This window comes from Lagopus leucura, unplaced genomic scaffold, assembly GCF_019238085.1.
Source record: "Lagopus leucura isolate 7727_CA_CO unplaced genomic scaffold, USGS_WTPT01 Super-Scaffold_100047, whole genome shotgun sequence".
In the NCBI taxonomy this organism is placed as follows: domain Eukaryota; kingdom Metazoa; phylum Chordata; class Aves; order Galliformes; family Phasianidae; genus Lagopus; species Lagopus leucura.
The window spans coordinates 1,352,795-1,376,062 of NW_024962293.1; the positions used below are offsets into that span (position 1 = coordinate 1,352,795).

General features: G+C 48.0%; 1 protein-coding gene across 1 annotated transcript; it reads right to left on the reverse strand.

Annotated features, from left to right (window-relative positions):
- Positions 1-13,045: 13,045 nt before the first annotated feature.
- TFAP2C (transcription factor AP-2 gamma) lies at positions 13,046-21,396 on the reverse strand. Its single transcript, XM_042884935.1, has 7 exons — positions 21,167-21,396; positions 19,581-20,057; positions 19,337-19,388; positions 17,944-18,166; positions 17,139-17,257; positions 15,676-15,817; positions 13,046-14,190 (listed from the first exon to the last, which is right to left on the reverse strand). The coding sequence occupies exons 1-7, from the start codon at positions 21,212-21,214 to the stop codon at positions 13,905-13,907; spliced, it is 1,347 nt and encodes a 448-aa protein (XP_042740869.1). The 5' UTR covers positions 21,215-21,396; the 3' UTR covers positions 13,046-13,904.
- Between the last annotated feature and the right edge of the window lie 1,872 nt (positions 21,397-23,268).

Below are 23,268 nucleotides of genomic sequence, written 5' to 3' on the forward strand. Positions count from 1 at the left end.
CCTCCAGTGATGGAGCATGAGATGCCTTCCAGCCTCACTCTCTTCTCTGTGCTAAGAGATCAATGGGCAAAGAGGAAGAGCCCCTGGCACACATGAACCTCAGTCTTTCTGGTTCTGCCTCTGCTGTGTCCTTTTTTAGCTTTTACTTCCCGGTACACAAAAATACAGGTATTTTAATGCTCTTTTTGTTTTCCCCTTTGAAGCCAAACATATATTCTTGGCTGTTAAATCTACATCTCCAGTTAAACAAAAAGATGGAAGATTCGAATAACCAGAGTAGACTTCAGTCTCCCATCAGCCAAGACCCCCCTTTGCCAGAACGCATCTTCTCCACCAAACCCTCAGTCATAAATTCCTCACTCAATAAAATAAAAAAAATCCACCACACACACAAAGCTCCTGAACTCTGTCCAAGCCAGACTCCTTCCCAAAGAGGAGTGAAATGCAACACAGAGAGCCACACACCATCACAGGTGCTGTTCTAGCACTGCAGAAAGAAAAGTAGGCAGAACTATTACTGAAGGCAGGGGGAGGAAGAGAGAATGAGAAATACTGGTAACATATGCAGTAGAAAAAGATGCTTGGGGAGAGGGGAAAAAAACAATGAAAAGAAAACTTTACTTGAAATACAGTTTGTACACAGACAGCAAAACAACATTCAACTCCATGACTGCAGTGACATACTTGTTGCAGCAGGAATGCAGTGCAATGGGTTACAGGGATACATTTCTGACACCATGTACAACAGCGGCAGGTAGCACTTCGACCAGAATAAATCCTTGTCTTCAGTTTAGCTTGTTACGAAGGGAACAGTTCCATCCCTGTGCTTCCATACTGCTCTATCAATTAGTCTCTCAAGAGTGCCTGCAGAGCTGTCACTTACCAGTGGTGTGGAGCTGTCATCCTCCTGACTAGGCCGTGTGAGTCTGTTCCCAGGCAGTAAGAGCTGCCACTCATAGCTGTGAGGAAGAAGATGGAGAGATAACTGAATTAATCCCTTTGCCTTTCTAAGCCACCTAAGCAATATCCTTCTGTATCTGAACATCCTGTAGTGCCTCTCTTTGGGTAAGCATGATACCACGCTTTCAGCTGCTAAGTGTACTTGTCAAAAGGACAACGTGCTCGTGGCCAAGAAGTTTGGACACGAGGAAGTGAAGCATGAAGCTACATCACAGTCTGTCATTTTTTGCTAAAATACATTCTGCTTTCTGGACTCTCTAGCACTGATCTCTGCATGGGTTAACTTACTCCACTGCTGGAAGAGACACTTGCTTCCCATGCTGCAGAAAGTAGAGCCAGGTTATTCTGCCAAATAAACCAGTCACAACCAGCTCAGGTATCTCTGTGCTGCAGTACTGCCTGCACTGTAGACATTCATCACATCTTCTCAGGTCAGAGATTAGCCCCTAATCCCTTGGCCATGTTTCCCTGTAGGAACTTCACAGTATCTGGGCTTTGCTCATCTCTACAACCTATGGTTTTGCAAGGTCCAAGCTCCTTTGCAAGGATTGCAAAACTTGTTTGAACTTGTAAGTTCTCCCAGTGCTCATCCTTCCCCCAGTCCAACATGTTGGCAAGAGGGCTGAAAACATGGCGAAAATAAATAAATATTGAAACTGCCCTGGAAGTCAATAATTTCTCAGAAACTGATCAGACAGATATGGATACAGACACACAGAACTTGAATGTATCACCTTTGTATGTTCTTACATTCTTTTCCCCCCGTCTTTTTCCCTCTAAACTAATTTCACGTCCCAGCTCCTGCACTAATTTCTATTGTGGGTTTTCTTCATGCTTCTGGTGTAACTGTCATACATCCCTTTCCATCTTGTTCTTGCCATATAGTTAGAAGTGCATATAAATGATTGCAAATGCTTGCAACTTCACTGCAGTACGTTTCCCAACATTAAGCTCCTCCAGCACCCTGTTGATCCCAATCACTCTGAATTTTATTACTCTCCTTTGTATCGCCTGACTCCCTGACCTGACCCTATAGTTTACAGTTAGCCCAACCCTTCCATTTCCATCAGAAGACACTTCTCAGCTAATATTAGAATCAAGTCTTTTAGAGCTACTTAAACAGTAAAAATTCTAAAAAGTCCTGAAGGGTGGAACCAGGGATGCAAAAAGCACAGGAGCAATAAGCTTGTTCCCTAGCAAGCATGATCAAAATGATGGATCTTGCCAGAAGTGTCAGTTGCCCAATTTTTATTCTTAGTAAAGCTGCAGGGTTTCCTTCACACCCTTTAATTACTCAAACCTTACTTAAGGAAGATGGTTCAAACAAACAAACAGAAAAAAAAGTTACAACAACGTAGGATGATCTTGACATACAAGATGTCAGAACCATTTTAAACCCCTTTATTCCAGAATGATGTCTTTTGTGCTTCGAGGCATGCTTGCTATTCATAGATCTACTGCTCAGCTGTTCCAGTTTTTAGTTCTGCATAAATGCCCACTCATTATGTCCAGAGGGTTTTGCCTGTAGCTTTGTGTTTGTAGCCTTGAGGCAAATGTCTTGATGGCTTAGGGAACTCATAGCGAATGACCAAATAACATCGGATTTTCCACAGCAACGAAGCCATTATGGGACAGCATTTCTATGTAACAGCACCCTTCAGTGTGCAGTCATTATAACTAAGGATTTAACCAGGCTCTAGGGACGTAACAAAATCACTCTGAAGCCAAAAATCCACAGTGAAATATTAAGCATTAGATTTCTGAAATGCCTCTCACAACTGCTTGAGTCAAGCTGCTTTGGCACTGGGGAAGGAGTTTTATGCACATCTTAACCATGTATCCAAGTATTCAGACCGGTGCACACAGAGCTGGGGGTGCAGCATGCATCAGCTGTACGCAGATTCTGCAGCTGCATACAAAGCCATCAGAAGCTCGCACATGGCTCCTACATAACATTAATATTTTTAAGCATACCATTTTCACTACCAAAAAATGTTCAAGTACATCACTTACGGTATAAATAGAAATCTGTAGTTACACAGCTCTTGTAGATCTTGCAGCCCAGAGAGTGCAGAGCCCCAAACCAGACCCATTGCAGCTGCAGTGCTCTCAGCTGACTGACAAGAATGGAGCTGGTGAGGTCCTGCGGAACCTGAGATCAGCTTTGTGGCGGAACAGAAGATTGTGATGAAAAGAACCAAGGCATGAGGGATGGGCGAGAGCTGCACCAGGAGAGGTGTGCAAGCTGACCCAGGCTGCAGCCCCACAGCCACACTCCAACCTCCCTTTTCCTATGGGCCTGAAAAAGGACAGGGGTCAAGCCAGACTCCACTGCTTCATCCTCAACTCCTCGACCTCCAACCACCACCCAAGGGGCACAGGAGGGCAGGGGGTCCTCTCATGCCCACATGCTCCTGCACGGTGCCCGCAGGGCAATCAATACCTGCTGCAGCACCCACAGCACCTCCTCCCCTCTGACCCTGGCACCTGTAGGGCTGTTTCTGTTGGCTTTTTACATCACATTTGGGCTCACTGCCCCTGCAAGGCACCCCCAATGCTGCTGACAGACCCGCAGTGCCCTGAGGTGAGCTGCAGCCTGCCAATTATGTGAGCAAAAGACAGATTTTGAGAAGCCACAAGCGAAGCTAGGGCCTCTCCGTTGAAGGAATCTCTCAAACTGAAAGAGAAGCATTGGTATATGAGCAGCTGAAACCTATTACAACCACCTCTTTTCTCTGCAAAGGTCGGGCTGCACACACACAGGTACACACACATAGGACTGCAGCAAAGCCCCCCTGAATGCCTCTGATCTCAGCACTGGAAGAAGAGCTCACGCAGATAGCATGACTGTTCTGATGGAGGGGTGGGAAGCAATCTGTGCAAGGCAATCCACACCCCCCTCATCTGCAGATCTCATGGGGGGCCTTTGTTAATGAGCTTGCAGTTGTGGCACATGAGAAGCTTCATTGCAGCCTCAAGAAGAGGAGGCAAGACACCTGCCTGCTTCACATATGGCCACTTCCTCCCAGCAAAGGTGGGGAATTAAATTGAGCTCAGGACAGCGTGGTTGAGAGAGCAGGTGTCCTGGCTCCATCAGTCCTGGGGAGAAAGAATGAGGCAGAGCTCCCAGCTGGGTCCTTCCACCCTTTAGCACATGTGCCCCAAGACAGCCAGCATTTCACCCAGCGTACATCTCTCAGGATGAGCAGCTGTGCTTTAGGAACTGCAGAGATGCTCAGGGCAGGATAAGGGCTGCATTGATGAGGCAGGAAGTTGAAGCATGGATCAGAAATGCATGACTGCATGGAAAATATCAGAGGTGTACTGAGACAAATGACCCTCTTGTATACGAAGGTGATGTGGTCCAGCACTGGACTGAGATGGAAAAGGAGCTCCCAGTCACATCACACCCAGTTTGTAACCCTTGCAGACAAGAGCTATCGTATTATGACATGACTCAGAAAAGCTAACTACAACACAAGGACTAATCTGGCTGCCCATCTCGCCCCAGATACAGTGTGATTTTTACATCTCCGAGAAGGCTGGATTAATAGCAGGAGCCAGCAACATCACTGTCACAACATGTTAGCGCTGCCAGGAGAAGTAGCAGGAAGAATAACATCTGTACTATAGAGGCTTACAAAATGGTTCAACCCAGCAGCATCGCTAGGCACTGTTTTAGCTCAGCAGTGACTCACCATAACTGCTCACATGCTCCTCACATGCTGGAAACACCATGGAAGGCTCCCCTCAGAGAGTCTTTCAGCAGCCCCTCTGGGGCCACACTGCAGGTTGGCGCAGCCAAGAGCAGTTGTGCATTTTACTATCATCTTCCCTCCCCATAGATGCAGTTTCCTACCTGCCCTAGTAACTGTAGATTTTAACCCCAATGGAAGGAGCCTGGGGGTTACATGGTTGCTTCCCTCCCCCACCCCTCCTTTTTCTGTTCTGTTCTTGTGAGGATGTACATTCTTTGACACCCTTTCCTTGTAATAAGGTCAACTAACACATGCCAAGTGAACATGTTCCTTTGAAAGAGAGAAGGGTTTAGTTCTTTCCATTAGCCACCCAGTTCAGGCTTCATTTGTTTTTAGGTTTCTTCCTTAAACACAGTTACCTCCTTCTCTTCAAACTGCTCTTTTGGATAAACTGGAAATCAAAAATTTTGCTGTATACAAATTACTTTAAACACCATCCCAAAGCTGCCTGCATTTGATGGTCTTTCAAGTCTCAAAAAATAATTGCAGAACACAAGAGTCACCTGAGAGATTTTCAGCAGCCAGACATCAAGTCACCAGCTGCAGGACTCAGCTCTCACACCCAGCAGCAGCAGCACAGACTGGTTTGCTTGACTGGTTATTGTAATGTGGCTTATTAAGGTCCTGAGACAGTATTCCACAACATCCTGGCACCAGCACATCACATAAGCATTTCCATGTTTCCTCCAAAGCAGAAGGCTTCTTGACACCCCCTAAACACACACCAATCCAGGCTGTATTTAGGGTTGAGGGAAGTGTAGGAACCACAAGAGGATTCAGCTTTTCTTGTGTCCTTCTGAAAATGGCAGCGTGATCATACAACTCATTCTGGATCTGTGCACACTTTAAAAGACAGGGATATAAACCCTGGAGAAGAAAGCACATACTTTTGCAAATTAAGTAACCCATATCTAGCACAGATATGGAGCATGCAGACCTCTTTCAGTGTGTTTGTGCGTTTCCCCCCCCATTTCGAGGTTTGCACAGTAGTACAAAGCAACAGATTTCCCCACATCCACAAACTGTGGGGTTTATTTTATAAGAGATGTGAAGGAATGGGAAGGGAGAAGGAGAAAAGATAAAGCGTTCTGTATTTGTATTGTATTTTCTCACCAGACCTAAGCCCAGTTCTTTACACAACCACTTTATACTGGGCATGCTAGGCTCACAGTGTGGATTCCCTATCCATGGCACTTCGCACCCCAGGATCATTCACACCCCTCACAGCTTTGCTATGGTGAGAAGCCACGTACCTGTTTAGATATATATGCTTAAGACAGAAATAAATACACCCTTTCAATCTGCAGATCAAATAATGTGCGCAAATAATTAGCTGCTATTTATTTAGGTGATTCTTAGGGGCCTAAGTATATGCCTGAGGGGATGAGAGATAACTTGGGATGTAACTCACTGTGACAAGTCACAAATTTACACCTCTTGTATCCAGTGCAAGCAGCTGGCCCTGCTTTTGTTGCTGTACAAACAGAAGGACATGCTCTTGTACATGGACATAGCCATGGACAGCACTGCTAAGTCCTAGAGAAAAGCAGAAGACCACAACTCTGTGAGTCCTGCACAAAGTGTTTGAGTGAGGGATTAGTTAACCCAGCCCTGCTGAAACAAACATCACAGGAAACTCAATACTGCTTCTCATTCAAGTCTCTTCATCACTTACAAGTACAGGGCTGTACTGGTTGGCTTTCAAATAAGCAACAACTGAAAAATAACTTCCAACTATATCTGCTGGCCATCCCTGTTCCCAGCAAGGGAGCTGGACACCTGCCCCAGCATCACCCAGGAGCTTGCCCACCCATGCTTCACCACATTTGTAGGGAAGCAGGTGTGCTGCCATCCAAGAGGGGCATTTTGAAGCACAGATTTGCCTGCTGCACTCCCTTTGAATGCTGCAGTTATGGCTAACAATGTGCATGGCCATAGCTACACTCAGGGATATACATCATACTTTTCACAAGCACGAGCTAACATTTCCTAATGCATCAAGATTTATAGCTTCCCATGGAATTTTCCTCTTCACCTCCATATATTTTTCCACTAAAGAACCCTTGCAGGATTAGCCCCTAACATGCAGGAGGGGCAGTCAGCCCTGCAACAAGCCCTCAGCAGCCTGCTGTGTGGGGCAGCCTTTGCCTGAAATCCACTCATTCACAGCAAGCCAGCACCGGCCAAGCCTGCAAGTAAGGTGCATTTCTGGGGAACATACACCATTTATTGACCTCTGCATTAGCATCCGAGTCACTCACAGTAATTAGGCAAAGCAAGAATACCTCAGGTTTGTGACTCGACAAGCTTCAGCAGCCCTCCCCATGCAACAGCCCTGCTGCAGAAGGAGGGTTTCCTCCAGCATGCAGCAGCCAACAGATGGGAGAAAGCGCTCATCCTGAAGGATGTGTTCCCAGGTCACAGGTCTGATTCCTACTTTGGGAGCACCCCTCTCCCTCTGGGTTTTTCTTTTGTCCAAGGACACGTTCCACAACAGATTCCTCCTTTAGACTGTCACCCCTGAAATCATTTCAAGCCCAGATACTGACACTGTCATTTTGGGAGCCCCGGGTTTCCGATGTCCCATTCTGTAGAGCTCTTTCACCTATTTTCTTCCCTTTTATGCAAAAAGGAGAAAAAAAAAAAAGAAAGTTTCCTCAGTTTTAATCTTGTAAAACACATTATGCAAATTTATGGTTTTATGTAAGATGATGGCCTGTGGCCATATCACCCCCGGCCCCGGCTGTGATCTCGTCAGATCTCCCAGCCCAAACAGGCCAGGGCCTGCTAAGCACTGGCTGTGAGACCTCCAGAGTGAGCCAGGTGCTGCCCGGTGTGCTCCGGTAGGTGGCCCCGCCATCGTGAGTCAGCACCCATGGGTGCCCGAGTTCGGCCTGGCCGTGAGCATGAGCTAAAGCTCAGGTCCTCACAGAGGTTTGCAGCATCCCCGCACACCACGAGGCAGGGGCAAGGCGCTTCCAAAAGGTGTTTGCCATACCCTCCGTAGCCCAGGCAAACAGTACTATCTGAAGCAATCCAAATAGCTGATGATGGTTGTCCTTTCTTTCTTTTTTTTTTTTCCTCCTCTCACAACTTGTGTTACATAAGATAAATGAATGAAAAGGAAGCCTCATAACTGATTTAATACGTTTCTGCCACACTCAAACTCTCCTTTTAACCAGCACCCAGCAACTCATTCTCATCTTTGCCCTCCAGGTGCAATTGATTACCCCATACCTTTCCAACAAACAGCATTTTAGCTGCATTGCTCCTTAATGCCAGCATCAAGCATTCAAGTCCTCAGAAGTCTTAAGTACAGATTAATTTTATAGTTGTCACTGTTAATGGTTATAGTAGTTTTCTCCTCTGGACGAGCAGTTTTTCTGCAACAAATCCCTGGAAACTCTCTACAGTGGAACACCTCAACACGGCCTTACCTGAATCTTATCCACTTCTATCTTCCACCAGACAAAGCCACTAACTACAGCTTTTATTTGCCAAGGCAACACAAAGATTTCATGCTACTGGAGCTAGAAAATAAGACTTGAGGCTCTGAACAGGAGACCCTCCCATTTGTATGCAAACATGCATAATTTTTCTCCTCCTTTAACGTCATCACAACAGCCGCATACACACACAGATGTGCACCCTGTCACCAGACACACACAGCAGACTGAAGAGAAGCATTACCTTTGCTGAAATGCTGGTGCAGGTAAGTCCAAGAGGAGCCCAGCCCAGCACAAACGCTGCGGAAGAAATGTTTCAGGCTGTTAGCTGCAGCTCTGCTAAAGTCAATCAGCCCCAAACCCAGCTGATGCCCCTCAGTTAATCAGGTGACCTCACAGCCTAATTTGCTAAACCTGCTTTCACTGGGCACCTCACATATGAGGTCTGGAAAAACAGTAACCTCTGCAGTGAGGTGAAGTGGTAAAGCCTCTATCCACATTACAGCCTTCCCTGAGTCACATCAACTCGTTACAGCCTAGTTAAAAACTATAAATTTTCAACTTAATATAATAAGACCTCAACTGTGAAAGGGCTTTTTCCTCTTATGGCCAGAACCTGTCTGCACTGGTGTTTTCAATAATATCCCCACTGGGGTTTCTGGGTTCAAAGTAGTAAAGATCTAGAGCCTCATCCAGTGTGTTTCTGGAACAGAAAATACAGTTGGGCTTAAGCCCTAAAGGTTACTTGGTTATGTATCTGTGATGCAGGAACTTTCTGCTGGGAGGTTTGGTGGTCATTACCTTATGAAAAAGGGAACTTGTAAGACACCTGAGGATAGATGTCCAAATATCAGACAATGGCTTCTAGCAGCTCAGGACCTGCTCCCAGTCCCACTGACACATAGAGCCACAGGGCTTCCTTTGCACCTACGTGCACCTTGAGCTCCAAAAACGCACATTTTCAGGCATCTCCAGCTCTAAATATCCTCCAGCCTCTCTCATGTTTTCTTTCTCTGGATTTCACCACACTTAAATACAGAGTGCCATTTTGGGGTAATTAGAGATTCCTAATTAATTAGAGTTATAGATTTAAGGATTCAAAGCTTGACAAATGAGCTCAGGTAAATTTTGCAGCACAGGCTGGAGAAAATTACTGGCCCCAGCTACCTGCCCTGCCCCTGTGCTGGAGGTTAATTACCGTTTCTCTTGCATAGCCAAAACCACGCGCGCCTCCATCCCAGCTGCTCCAGCTCCCCGTCCAGCACGCAGCTCAGTCACAGCAGCACCCAGCTGCCAGGCTGCACCAAATCTTCACTCAGCCTTTGTCCCACTGTCCTCCAGCAGACAAGGGAGCAGAGGCTGAAGGCTAGCCCACAGCTGCAGCCCTGGCAGCAAGGCTGATGGGTGCAGGTCTTTTCCTTCACCCCTTTAGGCTGTCTCAGGTCTCCCAGCCACAAGCAGAGGTGCAACAGCCTGACACTAAAGAAACAGCATCTTAGTGCCTTACAAGAGGCAAAGTAATGCACTCCACTCAGTACGCCTCAAAGCCTTGCATGGCTCATGGGTTTTGTCTGTTTCTTTTCTTTTTCCTTGAGGATGGTAGGAACATATCCCTTCTTTGTTTAGCAACCCTGCCTGTAACAGGGGTGCAGCATCATTTTGAACTGCTTTCTGTTTCTACTGATAAACTCTTTCAACTAACTAGGAGACAGTTTTGTATTGCAGTGATCAGCTGAAGAACTCCACTGTTCAGTGACAGACTGTATGAAGACATTTTACGCTGCTATTTTTCCTTAGTTGGCACTGGTTTGACCTGGAAATATAAACTCTGAAGTTCAGATAAAAGATTAATTCTATTGTTTTGTATATTGTACATCTCTGAACTTTCCGCACTATTAGAAAGCAGGAATTTTGAGCTTCACAGCATAGAAAGCGAGAGTTTGTACATAGTTTGAATTAAAAATCCTGGGTAAAAATATAAATCAAGGGGAATATTCGGAGAATATGCCATGCACCAGTCGCAGCCTGGGAGCCAGGGCTTCAGCAGAGGGTTAAAGAGGGTTGTTCAGCCATCAGAGAAGAAAAATAGGCTATTGTGGGCAGACCTTACACAATAATGGCCCATGGAAACAAGTAGGGATACCCACATTGAGACGAGCAACGATGTCCAATAAAAATGGCATGAGAAACCAAGAGAAATCTTGTTTATATAAGTCTGGGAAAGTGAAAATGAAAAAGAACGCAGCAAATGGTTCCAGTCATCCATGCAGCTCTGCAGATAACGTGACAGGGAAAAGCAGCAATAGCCGCGTGTCACAGAAATGTTATGAGACCACAACTGGTTTAGATATTGCACAGTTTGCAAAGGCACCATGCAGCTGGCTGCAGCCAGGGGTTAGGAGTAAATTCTCATTCGCATGGCTCCATCTGCAACATGCATTAACATCACATGCAGGGGGGAAAAAAATTGCAACTAATCTACACAGCAGGATATTGCAGCAAGTCAGACCCATGCTTCCTTTTCTTCTTACATATTAGCAGCTTTTCATCACTATTTCTCTCTGAGGCCATGACAAAAATCTTCAAATGAAAGTGAGGCAGCCATCAGGTCAAATGATTCAGGAGCAGAGGCTGACATTAGCACCTACCCTGGCAGTGCCAGTACTTAAAATGGTCTGTTTTGACTTCCTACCTCAGAAGAGCCCTGTAGTGTAAAAGCAGTACTGAGTGTGAAAGTTTGAAGAGGGGTAAAGAAACAAACCAACCCCCCTGTTCGGGTAACTACTTCTCAGCCTCCCCCAGAAGTTACTGACCTAAGCATGTTCCCGAAATCGGTTCAGCTGACAGACAAGTTCAGGTCAGTTTAACTGTTCTCCCCAGCGAACGGAGCAGAAGACACTGCTTTCATGTGCCTGCAGATGAGGAAGCTGAGCCTCAACATAATGTACCATCTAAAACATACAGTAGAGGAAAAGCATTAAGGTAATGGAAACTCAACGTTTCTAGTGTTCCAAACATATAAATAGAACCCGAGCCAGTACATTAGACAATTGACTGGCTTTGTTTGAATGCATGCAAGAATAAATGGAAAGATCCTTATTTCCTATCCCAAGGGGCAATTATTTTCAGAGCCTGGTTTTGTGCACTAATAAAAAGCAAGATTCCATTGTCTGGCAGCTAAAATCTTACTGTATATACTGTATAAGTGAACAGTGCAAAAAGGGGGAAAAAAAAAATCAACCTGGCATCACATTCTTAGATGAGCAATTGTCCTTTAGCTCTCACCATACCTAGCATATTTCTGTGGGTAGATACACAATACAGAGAACTGGTGAAATACACAGATATAAGTCAATGTACATTTGTTTACAGATGACCAAAATGCTCGTTCTTCCAGTGTTACAATGGGCCCAAGCAACACGAACAGGAATTCCACAGCTCTCTCAAGCAGGGAGCTGAGTTGCAACTCAAACTACAACACAGGCTTTGCCCCAGTCCACTGCCAGCAGCAAATTTGTTTCTTTGAGCTTCCCCCTCCTTCCTTCTCCCTGTACACCTTCAGAAATTTGCCTTTACATTTCAGAGGAAAAATAGTGAGAATAAGAATTTAAACTTCGAATGTTGCATCTGTCGTTTATTAACCAGAACTGTGCAAAAACACACCGCACTGCTGCAGTTGGAATTGCATTCTCTTGCTGTTTTGTCCACTGCCATCATTTGCAACGTTTGCCCCAGCCCCACAGCAGCTGCATCCATCAGGTGCTGTAATTTCAGGGGCAGCATAAAGGCAGAGCTGGCATCACTCCTGCTTTAGGAAGCTCTGCCACGCAAGTCCCCCTTCAGGAAGCTTTATTTGGCTGCGTTGCATCTGCGACGGCGAGTGCCTCAGATGCAGCCTCACCACTTTGAGGACTTTCTGCAAAATTCCTTACAGCACTGAAACCAGATGGCACATCTATCACATTTCACATGCCAGGATTCTGCAAATATTTATCATTAGAGAGACAAATTATTCCAATAAAGGCAGATTCACTGGAAGGCAAAGCTGGCGGAGATTGATTTTTATTTAGAGGAAGCCTTGCAGTTTGTGTTTAGATTTCAGTTTGTGTTCTATTTAAATAGGCAGCTAGCATGATCATGACAGCTTAGGAAGGGGGGGAAAAAAAAAAAGAAAAAGGATTCTTGGAGATACATAGCATGTTTAATTGAAACCATTAGTTTTACTGGCAAACAGCTCCGTATTTCTGTTCTGTTAATCTGAACAAAGTGCTGCAATTATGACTCAATACATAATGTCCTCTAGTGCTTCTCGCCCCACATTCCCCAAGTATAGAAAGAAAACCAAAACTGTTCTCAGTTAACAAAACATTCCATGCTTCTATCCAGAATATTTTTTATTATATGGTTATCATATACATCAGCATTATAGCGGGAACATTTACAAATATGTAAAGATAGTTCAGAACCTCCATTATTCACATACACACGAACTCACACACTCATTTTGCATGTCTGCTCAGTTGCCGGGTGGATGATGCACAAAGTTGCTGCTTTGTGAACACACACCTCAGATTAGATTCCATTTTCAGTGGCAAGAATCGCAATATTAAAAAAAAACCAAGTCTTAAATACCCTGTATAACATACCTGTGCATAAACCTAAAGATATGTTTAGCTTACCCATTACCTTTGAAATACTTACCAAAATTAAAATCTGAAAACCCATTTATAAAAAAAAAGTATTAAAAAGTTCACCATTATTTACAAATCCGATTAAATTACACATAAATTACTATTTACATTCAACACACTGCTTCCCTTAATACACATAAAGCCTCCCTGGAAATTATTTTTTTGGCCTTACGAGGCAAAAAAAAAAAAAAAAAAAAAAAGTTTTGTGCCTATTTTTCCAAGTTCCCCCCCCCAATTAAAAAACAAAAAGACAATATAAATAGGTGAATAAAGCTGCAATATCCTCAAACACAGAAAGTGAATTTTCTAAGAGTTTTCATTTTGTACTGATCCTCGTTAAAAAAATACCGAGATAATTTCCACTGCAGCCAACATTACTGCAGTGTTTAAAAGCCTGAACATTTCCATAAAAATAAGTATGACCAATGCCATCAGATAACTTTATCCACCAGGATTTTAGCACTCTCTTATGGTAATCTGAAAGTAAAGGGAAAAAGGAAAAAAGAGAAAAATCTTACTATTTTCAGGTGTTTGTAAAAAATTTTTAATGTACATCAATCTATATAGCACTGTTTAATACTGCTTTACTGCTGCTGTTGCATTAAGAGAGAATAAAACCCTGAACATTTATCTGATAACAAATAACCTCCCATGTAAAATCTGCCTCTTAAGAACTACACACAAAGCTGGTTGCCACCAGGTACCGAGATGTGGGAAAGCAATCTTATGTATTTCATCTCTTTGTCTATTTCCAACAGAAACCCTTATAGCACCACTTTTACAGCAAAGGATGGCAACACACGGGTACCAAGTACTTATCTTCAGGTCACTGCTTCCACAGACAAGGGACACTGCAGCTTTTGGAAAGACTTGTCTCCCGGATCCAGGAGGAGCGAAGATCCTGAATGATTTTGTTGTTCTTGTTTCCTTTTCCCTCCTTTCTTAATAAAGAAGAAAAAAAAAAAAGTACCCAAATTGCTACGTTCCCCCCGGCAAGAAGATCCCAGCCTGCGTTAAGGAGGAAGAGTCTAAAGTCTGTTTTTTCTCCTTTACTTCCTGTGCTTGTCCATTTTATCCATGGTTTTGTTGGTTTCTGCGGGGCTCTGGTCGCCAGTGTTCATGTATGTTTTGTCTGCTATTTTTAATGCTTCATTTAGGTAGTTCTGGACGGATGTCATGGCAGCACAGATGGCAGCGCTCCCAAAGCCATGTGTGATCAGGCTAAAATGAGTCAAACAGCCCTGGATGCCAGGGTCCAGGATGGGACTGGGCCTCGTGTTTCCCAGCGGAGTTCTGTCCTGAGTGAGGAGGTCTGTGAATTCCTTACAGATCTGCCTGCAAGACACAAAGCGAGCGTGCTTTACACCACGGTGCAAATTTGTGCAAAGGCAAATAAAACCACCAAGTCCCCGCCAACTATTTGGCCATATGTAGGAACGGAGTTTCAGAAACTCATTACAGCAAGATAGGGGTGTTCTTCACAAGCTAAACTTAAGGCTTATTCCTTAGGATCAGTTCCTGACAAGCCTGCTGTTTGATCTGGGTCACACCAACACGTATCCACTCTGCACAGCAGCACCCCATCGCTGCTGGCTGAGCTCTGCAGCCTTTGCTCTGGATTTAAGGCAGAGCACAGGTTTAGGGCCAGATTCTATGAGAACTTCCGCAGCTGCAGCCCAGTGATTTAAGAAGACTGAAGCAGCTGAACTGGAGACTCAATCTAGTTGTGCACATTATGTGTATATGCTCTGTTTAATAGGGACCCGGGCCCTGATCCTGCAAACACGAACACATATGCCTGGCAAAACATGAATGGTTAATAACGCTCCAACATATGTTGTTTGCTGCTTGTAAATCTGTCCCCTTGATGTGATTTCACATGAGATGAGCAATCTTCACAGAATCATCACTTTATCAGAATTTCTCAATCACAAACATCTCCCAAAAGATGACTGTTACTGGTGTTAATAGCAATGCCAATAATAATACTGAGGAGCCAAAGGATTAGTGTTCAATAGAAAGCATAAAGTTCAAGCTATAGGAAAGAGATAATCTATTTCTAAGAAATACAGTCTTGTAAAAGCGGTCTCTTTCTCAGGGAAAGACAGATTAAATCTAGAACAGGTGGAGTGTAGAACCTCTGCACAGGATTTTGCTTGCTTAACCTGAGCACACAACTAGGGCAACTCTTCTCATCAGTTAAACAGGATTTTCTCAGATCCTCTGCATGGAACTGCTGCTTTCAAAAGCAAGAAATTGCACCAACCCTACCCAGAAAACATCTCAGACCTGGACAGAGGGCTTGATTAAACCTCAGCACAGCAGGGGACAGCGAGCACTCCAGCCCCTGGTTTATAACAGGAGTAACAGATGCTGCCAGCCACTGTCCTGCTCAGCATGTGGGTAATTCGGATACAGGTGTCCTGCAGAGGAGCTCTAACAGAGCATCTCCTTCACCTTTCCCCTCCCCGAGATTTCTAAGAATTTAGTAAAGAACAGGGACTCTTCCCATCTGCTAAAGGCTGCCTTTTTCACTGAAGATCTTCAGCTCCAACAGTGAAATGGGACCATCCACAGCTTCTGATTCCTGGAGTCCTGCGATGGACACCTGCCCGCTGTTACTGCTGACAGCAGCCAGGACCTGTGTCTGAGCTGCTCTTGCTCCCCTGTGCCCACCAGCAGCTCCGTGCAGCTGCACATACACACACAGGCAGGTCTGCCCTCCGCTCCCAGCTTTCCCAGCCACACCTGCCCCCAGGCACTCAGTTCTGTCACACCTTAGGGTACGTTTTTCCAGCAACACCCCCAGCCCCCACTCACTTGGCAGCCAGCAGCATGTTCTTCCTGTTGGCCATCTCGTTGCGGCCCATGTGCGGCCGGGTCAGGTACTCAGCCACAGCCTTGGAGGGGAACTCCGTCTCACACACGTAGCCGAAGTCACGAGCAAGGTGCACAGCTTCACCTGCAGCCGGCAGAAGGGAGAGCTTGTTACAGATGTGTTACTGCCTATTTATTGCTGGGAGATCAGGAAAATTAAAGCAGGGTGAGCTGGAAGTGTTATTCTCGTTTGGAAAGGGACGCTTCTGTTTTTTTCACCATACCATCCATCACCATTCTCTGATCAGCAATTATCAGTGTTTCTTCGTAAATTTCCATCAAGAAAGAAAAACCGACGTGATGACAGCTACAAAATAGAACTCCCTTGTCGTCTTACTGGAAAGAAAAGCTTTGGTTTTGTCTCTATGCAGATCCACTGCAGAGCAAAGACTGGAATTTATTCTACAACTAATTTCCCACTGATACATAAGAAAACACGCAACTAAATTCCACCAACGTAACTAATTTTTCCCTTTAATGCATTTCTAGCTCTGTTTTATAATAACCACCTTTGAAAGGTGAATAAGTCAGCTTTTTTTTTTATTAGGGTAATTTCATCAGGATTAAGGAAAATGGATTGGCACAAAGTGGTGCTCCATGTAATGCCTGTGTGTGTGTGCATACATACAGAAGCTCTCAAATCCAAATTCCAAGTGCTTTTCATGGAAGCTGCTGTATTACTCCAGTTTGTGCAGCAATGAAATAGCAGTGAGGCAATGCTTGACCATTCTTCATGTTTCAGTCACTGCTTCCACTCCCCTTAAGTTTTACCACTACCAGGAGCTGCTTTCAACAAACACAACCCACAGCCACACACATCCATATATACACACACCCTTCAACTCCACTTAACCAAGAGGGTCCACATAACATGCTGCAGATTAAAGAGGCTCCAGTTTCCCATCAGGAAGCCAGAAGCTATAAATCTCACTTTATACGCCTACATTTATTAGCAAAGCTTCTGAGGACACTGCTGAGGGAGGGCCGGGCACCGGAGCAGCTGCCCCACATCTCTCCAGTTTCCCAGTGGGGAACGAAACCCAGTTTCATCCCTTTTGCCCTCCCTGCACACACCCTCAGACAAAACCCCAAACAGGGAGCACAGACTGGACAGACGGGGTGTTCTGCAGAGCCTGGCACGCACACGGGAGGAATGGCATCTCCCTGCAGCACCCTGCCCTATGGTGGGGGCACACAGCCCTGTGCAGGCGGGTGGGCTGGGGGCAGAGGGCAGCACAGCCCAAGGCAGCACAGCAGTCGCTGCGGTGCCTCCCTGTTGCACTCACTTCAAAATAACCCCCCCAGCAGCCCATTGACTAGTTGGCCTTCCCGTGCTTTGTTTAGGAGGATAAAAAGCTGAGCACGAGGGAAAGAATGTTTATTTTTAAGACATGTTCAGGACTGACCTTCCACCAAAGATGTCAACAGTGTCACATTTGCAGCTTTCCTTCTACCAGCTGGAAGGTTCAAACCAATCTTATCCAGCTTTTCCCTTAATGATCTGCCACCATTTTTAGATTTGGCTCTGTAATTAGAAAAAAAAAAAAGTCTCATTTATCTTTAAGATACTTTTTTTTTTTTTTAAATAAAGATGAGAAATTCCAGTTACTGACATTCAATACGGTTCTGTTGGGGGTAAGATAAAAAGCAGGCTCTTTCCCAATGACCTACTTTTAAATGCTTTGCTACAAACCAGCCAGGATGAAACACAGCAGAGGTCAAAATCAAAACGTGTCAAACTGCACTGCTGAAACCAGCAGCTGTAGAACAATCAGGAGCCAAATTGTGTTAAAAAAAAAAACAAAACAAAACAAAACAAAAAAGAATCCCAGACATACAGAGCATGTTTGTAAAGGCAAAACGAGATCGTGAGATTTAATCCAAAAATCGTTCCACAGGAGATGTTTGTTACAGGAACTGGAAAGCTCCACCAGCAGCAGTTTTAGAGACAAAATCCACTGTTACACAGAGAAGGAGCGCTGCTGTCAGGGCTGTGAGCAGCACGGCTCCCCATACGAGGCACAAGAGCAAAGCAGATTTCCAAAGCCCATTAGGATTCAGCGCTGCTGGGCTTCTTAAAAAGCTGGAGTTTGGTAAAGGGCTCTGAGCTCCTCATTGTCCTCATCTGGCTGCAATCACACAACACGCACATGGGGGGAAAATAAGAATACTGTCATACAAGTGACAAATATTGGCCGGGCTGCAGCGTACCTTCGGAGCACACCTCCCAGCAGAGAGGCATTGAGGCACTCCGGGGGGGAGAGCCGCCTCTGCACCTCCGCCACCGTTACTTTGTACTTCGATGTGGAGCTGAGGAGGGACAGCCGCCCCGGCACGGAGCAGAACACTTCGTTGGGGTTTATGACCACTCCGATCAGTCCGTCCTTCTGGCAGGGGAGGCTCAGAGCGCTGTTCTTCGTTAAGGAAATGGGACCTGTGGGAAGAGGAGGGCAGCGGGTATTTTAGAACCGGAGAGAAAAGCGAGAAGCGGCAAGCGGGTCTGCTTTGTGCAGGGGGAGGGCGGGAGAGCGATTTCGTTCTGCACTGAACTGCTGAACAGAGCAGTGGTCTGCCACAGTGCAAGGAGCTGCCGAGAGAACACGGCTTACAAACAATAAATAAAAGGCACATAACCTTCACAACATCCCTCAGTCCTATCCCAAAAAGCTACGAAGCAGCGTGCGAGTTAGCAAATCCCTTCTTCTAAGAAGCTGAACTAGCTGTAGGCTGTGCCAGCATCCTTCAGCCAGGACAGGGGAAAGGCTCCACCGGGCTCATCCTCCACCCCAGACACACTAGAGAACGCCTCTGGAACCCCAGCAAATTCATAGCAGGGAGTACTGGGGGGATTAAACCCAAAGGAGAACTGAAAGCAAAACACGGCTGTGCGTGGCTGAACGGGGCCAATGCAGCACAGACCAGCGCTCCCCGCTGACCCACGGCCCCGAATGGGTTAAAGGGCTGCAGACCCCGACGGGAGGGATTCGGCCGTGCTCCATCTGACAGCGAAATCGCTCTCCCATGAGCTGAAGGCAGCAATCAGCGCCCTGCCCGGCACTTCTGCTTTTCCTCAGTTTGGTGTTCGTTTGAAGTCTTCAAAGCAAAACCTCCACCGATATATATATATATTTGAGCACGAATTTGTTTAAAAACAAAAGAAGAAGAAAAAAAAAAAAGAAAAAAAAAAGAACTCCCCAAAGCCCTACAACCAAACTCCTGCACTGAGTCACTGCTGCTCTCGCTCCCCGACTACAAAACCGCTTCGATTAAGGTAAAGCTGAGCAGGCTCACCGCACCGAGCTGATGGCAAATAAGGGAAACGGGGGGATTAAAAGAAAAAGAAAAGAAAAAAAGGCTGCTACCGAGCTGAGCTCCCTGTTAACAGCTGCAGCACCACGCTCAGCCCCGCCGCGCACACGGGGGGGGGGGCACGACCACCGGCAGGCGGGGACGAGCTGCCCCTGTCACCAGCTCTGCTCCGGAGGCAGCGCACACAGAACCACCCCCAGCTCCGCTTTAGGAGATGATGGAGCATCCGTGCGCCGCTGCGTCACCCAACGTGAGCACTGAGAAGGGAAAGCGAGCGGCGTGCCGCCGTACTCACCTTTTCTAATGACTGTCTGGTCGTGCATTAGTAAGTGTTGGTCTTCCACGTTCTGCAAAGAGAAACGGGAGAAAGTTTTGCATCTTGAGATGTGAGGAGGAATGAATTGAGGGGGGTCGCGAAGCCCACCCGCCCCATTCAGGGGCCGGGAGGAGAGAAAAAGCGACTTTCGCTCCGAAGGTGGGGCGGCGAAGCTGGGCTGAGCGCTCGGGCATCTGCAGGCTGCGGGGTGAGGGGTGGTTACCTGTACATCCTCTATCTGATGGGCCATGTCGTGGAGCCCCAGGTTGTCGGCCAGCGCCGAGGCATCCAGGCCGTGCCCGTGGGGCAACAAGAGGTCGGAGCGCCGGAACGTTTCCCGACGGCCGCCGGCCGAGCCGCTCTCCAGCGCCGAGAGGTGCGGGACGAGGCCGGGCCGGCCGTGCGGGGGGAGGCCGGCGGGCTCCTGGCTCTGGCGGTTGGGCCAAGCGCTCTGCTGCTGGCTGGGGGGCGGCGGCGGCGGCTGGTGCAGCGGGTTGATGGAGAACGGGTCCCCGAGGTGCGAGTAGGGGTCGCTGGATTGGGAGTAAGGCAGCGGCTGGTAAGGGGGGGGGAAGTAAGGAGGCTGGAAGTCGGAGGCTCCGGAGTGGGAGAGCGGCGGGGCCGGGCTGTACAGGTGCTGGCTGACCGCCGAGAGGTGCGGGAGCCGCGGGTTGCCGTTGCTGCTCCCATCGTGGCGGTCCTGCAAATCACACGGAAGGGGGAGGGAGGAGAAGGGAGGCGGCGGTCAGGGGCTGCCGGGCCGCTGGCGGCAGGCGCCGGGCGCTCGAGGCACGACAACAGGGAACAATTTGGGAGGGAGCGGGGGGTGAGGAGAGGGGGAGGCAAAAGCCGCCCTTCTCTATTTTCGGGCATTTCGTAGGAAATCAACGCAACTTGTAGGGAAGAGGTTAAGAACCAACTCCCACCAGTTTCATCACAAATACACCGCAGTAACCCCTACACTTCCAAGAACCTATCAACATCTTACAACCACCATTAAAAATAAAAATAAAAAATAAAAGGCACCGGCCCGCTTCCACCCAGACCCGCAGCACAGGCGGCTCCGCGCCCGCGGAAGGGCTCCATTCCCAGCACCGCACGGCGCTCCCCGACGGCTTCTCAGTGCTCGGTCGGAACTGGACGCGCTTTTCCCCCCCAACCCCCACTTCAAAATCTCAGCAGTCAAAGCTTAAAAGTCTACATGAAGCTGATCCCGAGATTTAGCAGTTTCAGGCTTCACGGTCGTTAAAATAACAGCGCTGGTTAATAGGAGGTGAATAGGGTCCCAATGGTGCGTGAAGCGAGGGCTACAGATAATCTGCTGCAACCGGGCAGGCAGACGATGACCGGCAGAACCGGGCAGACTGAGACCGCAGCCCGGGATCGCCCCGCGGGGCTGCGGGAAGGGCGCAGGGCGGCTTTCCTTACGGCCGTTCCCCTGGAGCGGTCCGACAGCTGCGGTGCTCGGGGCTGCGCGCTCCGTCCTCCCCAATTTTACTGCTCCGATTCACTGTACGGGGCAAAACCCCGTGCCGTAAGGCGCTGCCTCCGGCTTCTTACAAACGGGGATGCCCCTTTTTATTTTAACGTCCAGAAGTTTTGGTGGAGGAAAAAAAAAAAAAAAAAATTAGAAATCCTAAACGAAGTAAAAAGCAAAAGGAAAAGGCTCGGGGAAAGGAAGGAGTGACTCCGTGTGGCGGAGGGACGCGTACGGCCGCCACCGAGCGGGCAGAGCCCCGCGGCCGCACAACGCGGCGCTGCCCCGCACCGCCAACCCGACCCCCGCCACCCCCTCCCCGCGCCTCTCACCTCGCAGTCCTCCTCATACTTGACGTTATCTGCCAGTTTCCACAACATGGCGTCCAGCGTCCAACCCAGGTGTGCGGTACCGAAAGCAGACGAGAGCTCAGCCCCCCCCCACGGGCGGTAAATCCACGTCGGCGCTGGGGAAGAGGAGCTGCCCCCCGGACGGAGCTCAGTTGGCAGGCATGAAGGCTGCTGGCGGACTAAACCCCCGCGCTAATGGTCACTCGGGTTTTTTTCCCTGCCCAGACGCCCTTAATGGCAATAGGATTATCATAACTCCTCCCCAGGGATGGCTCGGGAGCCGCGGCCGGCAGCCACTCAGGAGGCGGCGTGGCCCTAAGCCACTCCTTGCGCACCCGCGGAGGCTGCGCGGAGCCGGACTCCCCCCCCACCTTCGGAGCGGCCCCGGCCCGCGGGAAGGGGTACGCGTGGGCACCGCCTGCGGGAGCGCTGCGAGGAGGGCAGCCCCTGAAGTGCCGCGTTCCTTCTCCGTGGCTGTGGTTTATTCTTGGTGGGAGGCGTGCTGTTTGTTCGGCCGCCCCCCCCCCCGCGTGGAAGTGCGCCCGGACTCCCAACCCACGCGGCTCCGGCGGCTGCTGCTCGGAAAGCCGGCAAAACCCTCGCCGCGAAAGCGAGAAAAAGTCCGAGCGCAGCCCGAACTCGATTTGCATAATTGTCGGGAGTTTGAATTACTGATTACAACTTGTAAGCTACCGATGGTTAAGGTATAATTTGCTTAATTATCCGACAAGGTTATTGCAGCCGGGCTCAATCCCTCCTAGGTAAAACAGCGCTGATGGAGCGTCCCCGATGCGCGGCGGTGCGGGCGGTGCCGCGGCTTTCACGCAGCGCGCTTCCATCCGACGGCACAGAGCGCTGCCCCCGCAACAGCCCCATCCCTGCGGCGCTGCGCCTCGGACAAAATGAACGTCGTGCTCAAAAGCAGCGACATCTCGCAGTGTTCGAAGGTCCGGATCACCGCTCGTTTACGCGAGAGCGGCGGCTGCGTGTTTGCTGTGCTCGGGACAAAGCCAAGTCCGGTCAGTGCGCAGCTCTCGTGCCCGGCAGCTGCTCCGAAAGGCTGCGGGCGGAACCACGCCGGGATCCCGACCTGACCGAACCTCCGCCACTATTTTTTCCTGAAGATCGAGGAAGAAATAATAATAACAATAACAATAATAATAATAATAATAATAATAATAATAATAATAATAATAATAAAACACCGCCAATAACAATTAAAACCAAACACCCTCAGCACCTCTCCCTGATTAAATGAACGATCCAAAAATAAATCCGAGGCGGACGGGGCTGCTGCAGGTAACCGTTGGCGGGGTTATCAGCCCGACCTGGCATGCAGGTGCTGATTTGCAGCGTTGCGCTGAGCCCAGCAGCAGCGACTCCGCATTATCATTTTTGGTGGAGTCTCTATTTATTTTTTTAACGACGGTGTTTTTCTTCCAGGGATGTTTCTTTGAAATGCAGTTCACGACGATTATTAGCGAGTGTGCTCGCGCGGCTCCTGGCGTCATTAAGACTAGGAATCTAAATAATAAAAGACAGGGGGAGCTTAAAGTTCATTTGTATTAAAGGGACAAGATGGATTTAAAGAGAAGCGAGGAGGGGAACCGTCGAGCTCCCCAGGTTTGGGAAGATCGCCCTCCTTTCTCCCGAAGGCATCCTGCGGTGCAACAACGTGGGCGTTTTTACCAGTTTCCCTTCTGCTCGCAAACGTCACACTGAGGGGCGACGCAGTTTTTCTCTTTTTTGGTGTTTTCAAGATCTGAACACCTTCGTTTTGTTTACTTCAGCAGACCAAAGAACGCAGACGAATTCGGCTCACTATTTGATTACGTATACCTATATGTATAATATAGAGAAGTAGAGGCGTGAAAGAGGGATTTAGAAGAAATTACCAAAACAAAAGGACGCCTTGGCTTCCTAGAAAACCAAGAGAGCAGAGGAGGCTGAGCACGGGGTGTGGAGCGCAGCCCTCGAGCCGCCCCTCCCGTAGGGATCCCCGGACCCCCAGCGGCGCTGCCGAGCCCGGCCCGGCCCCGGTGCTGCTATCGAGGGATGCTCGGGGCACCTCGGGCCTCTTCCCA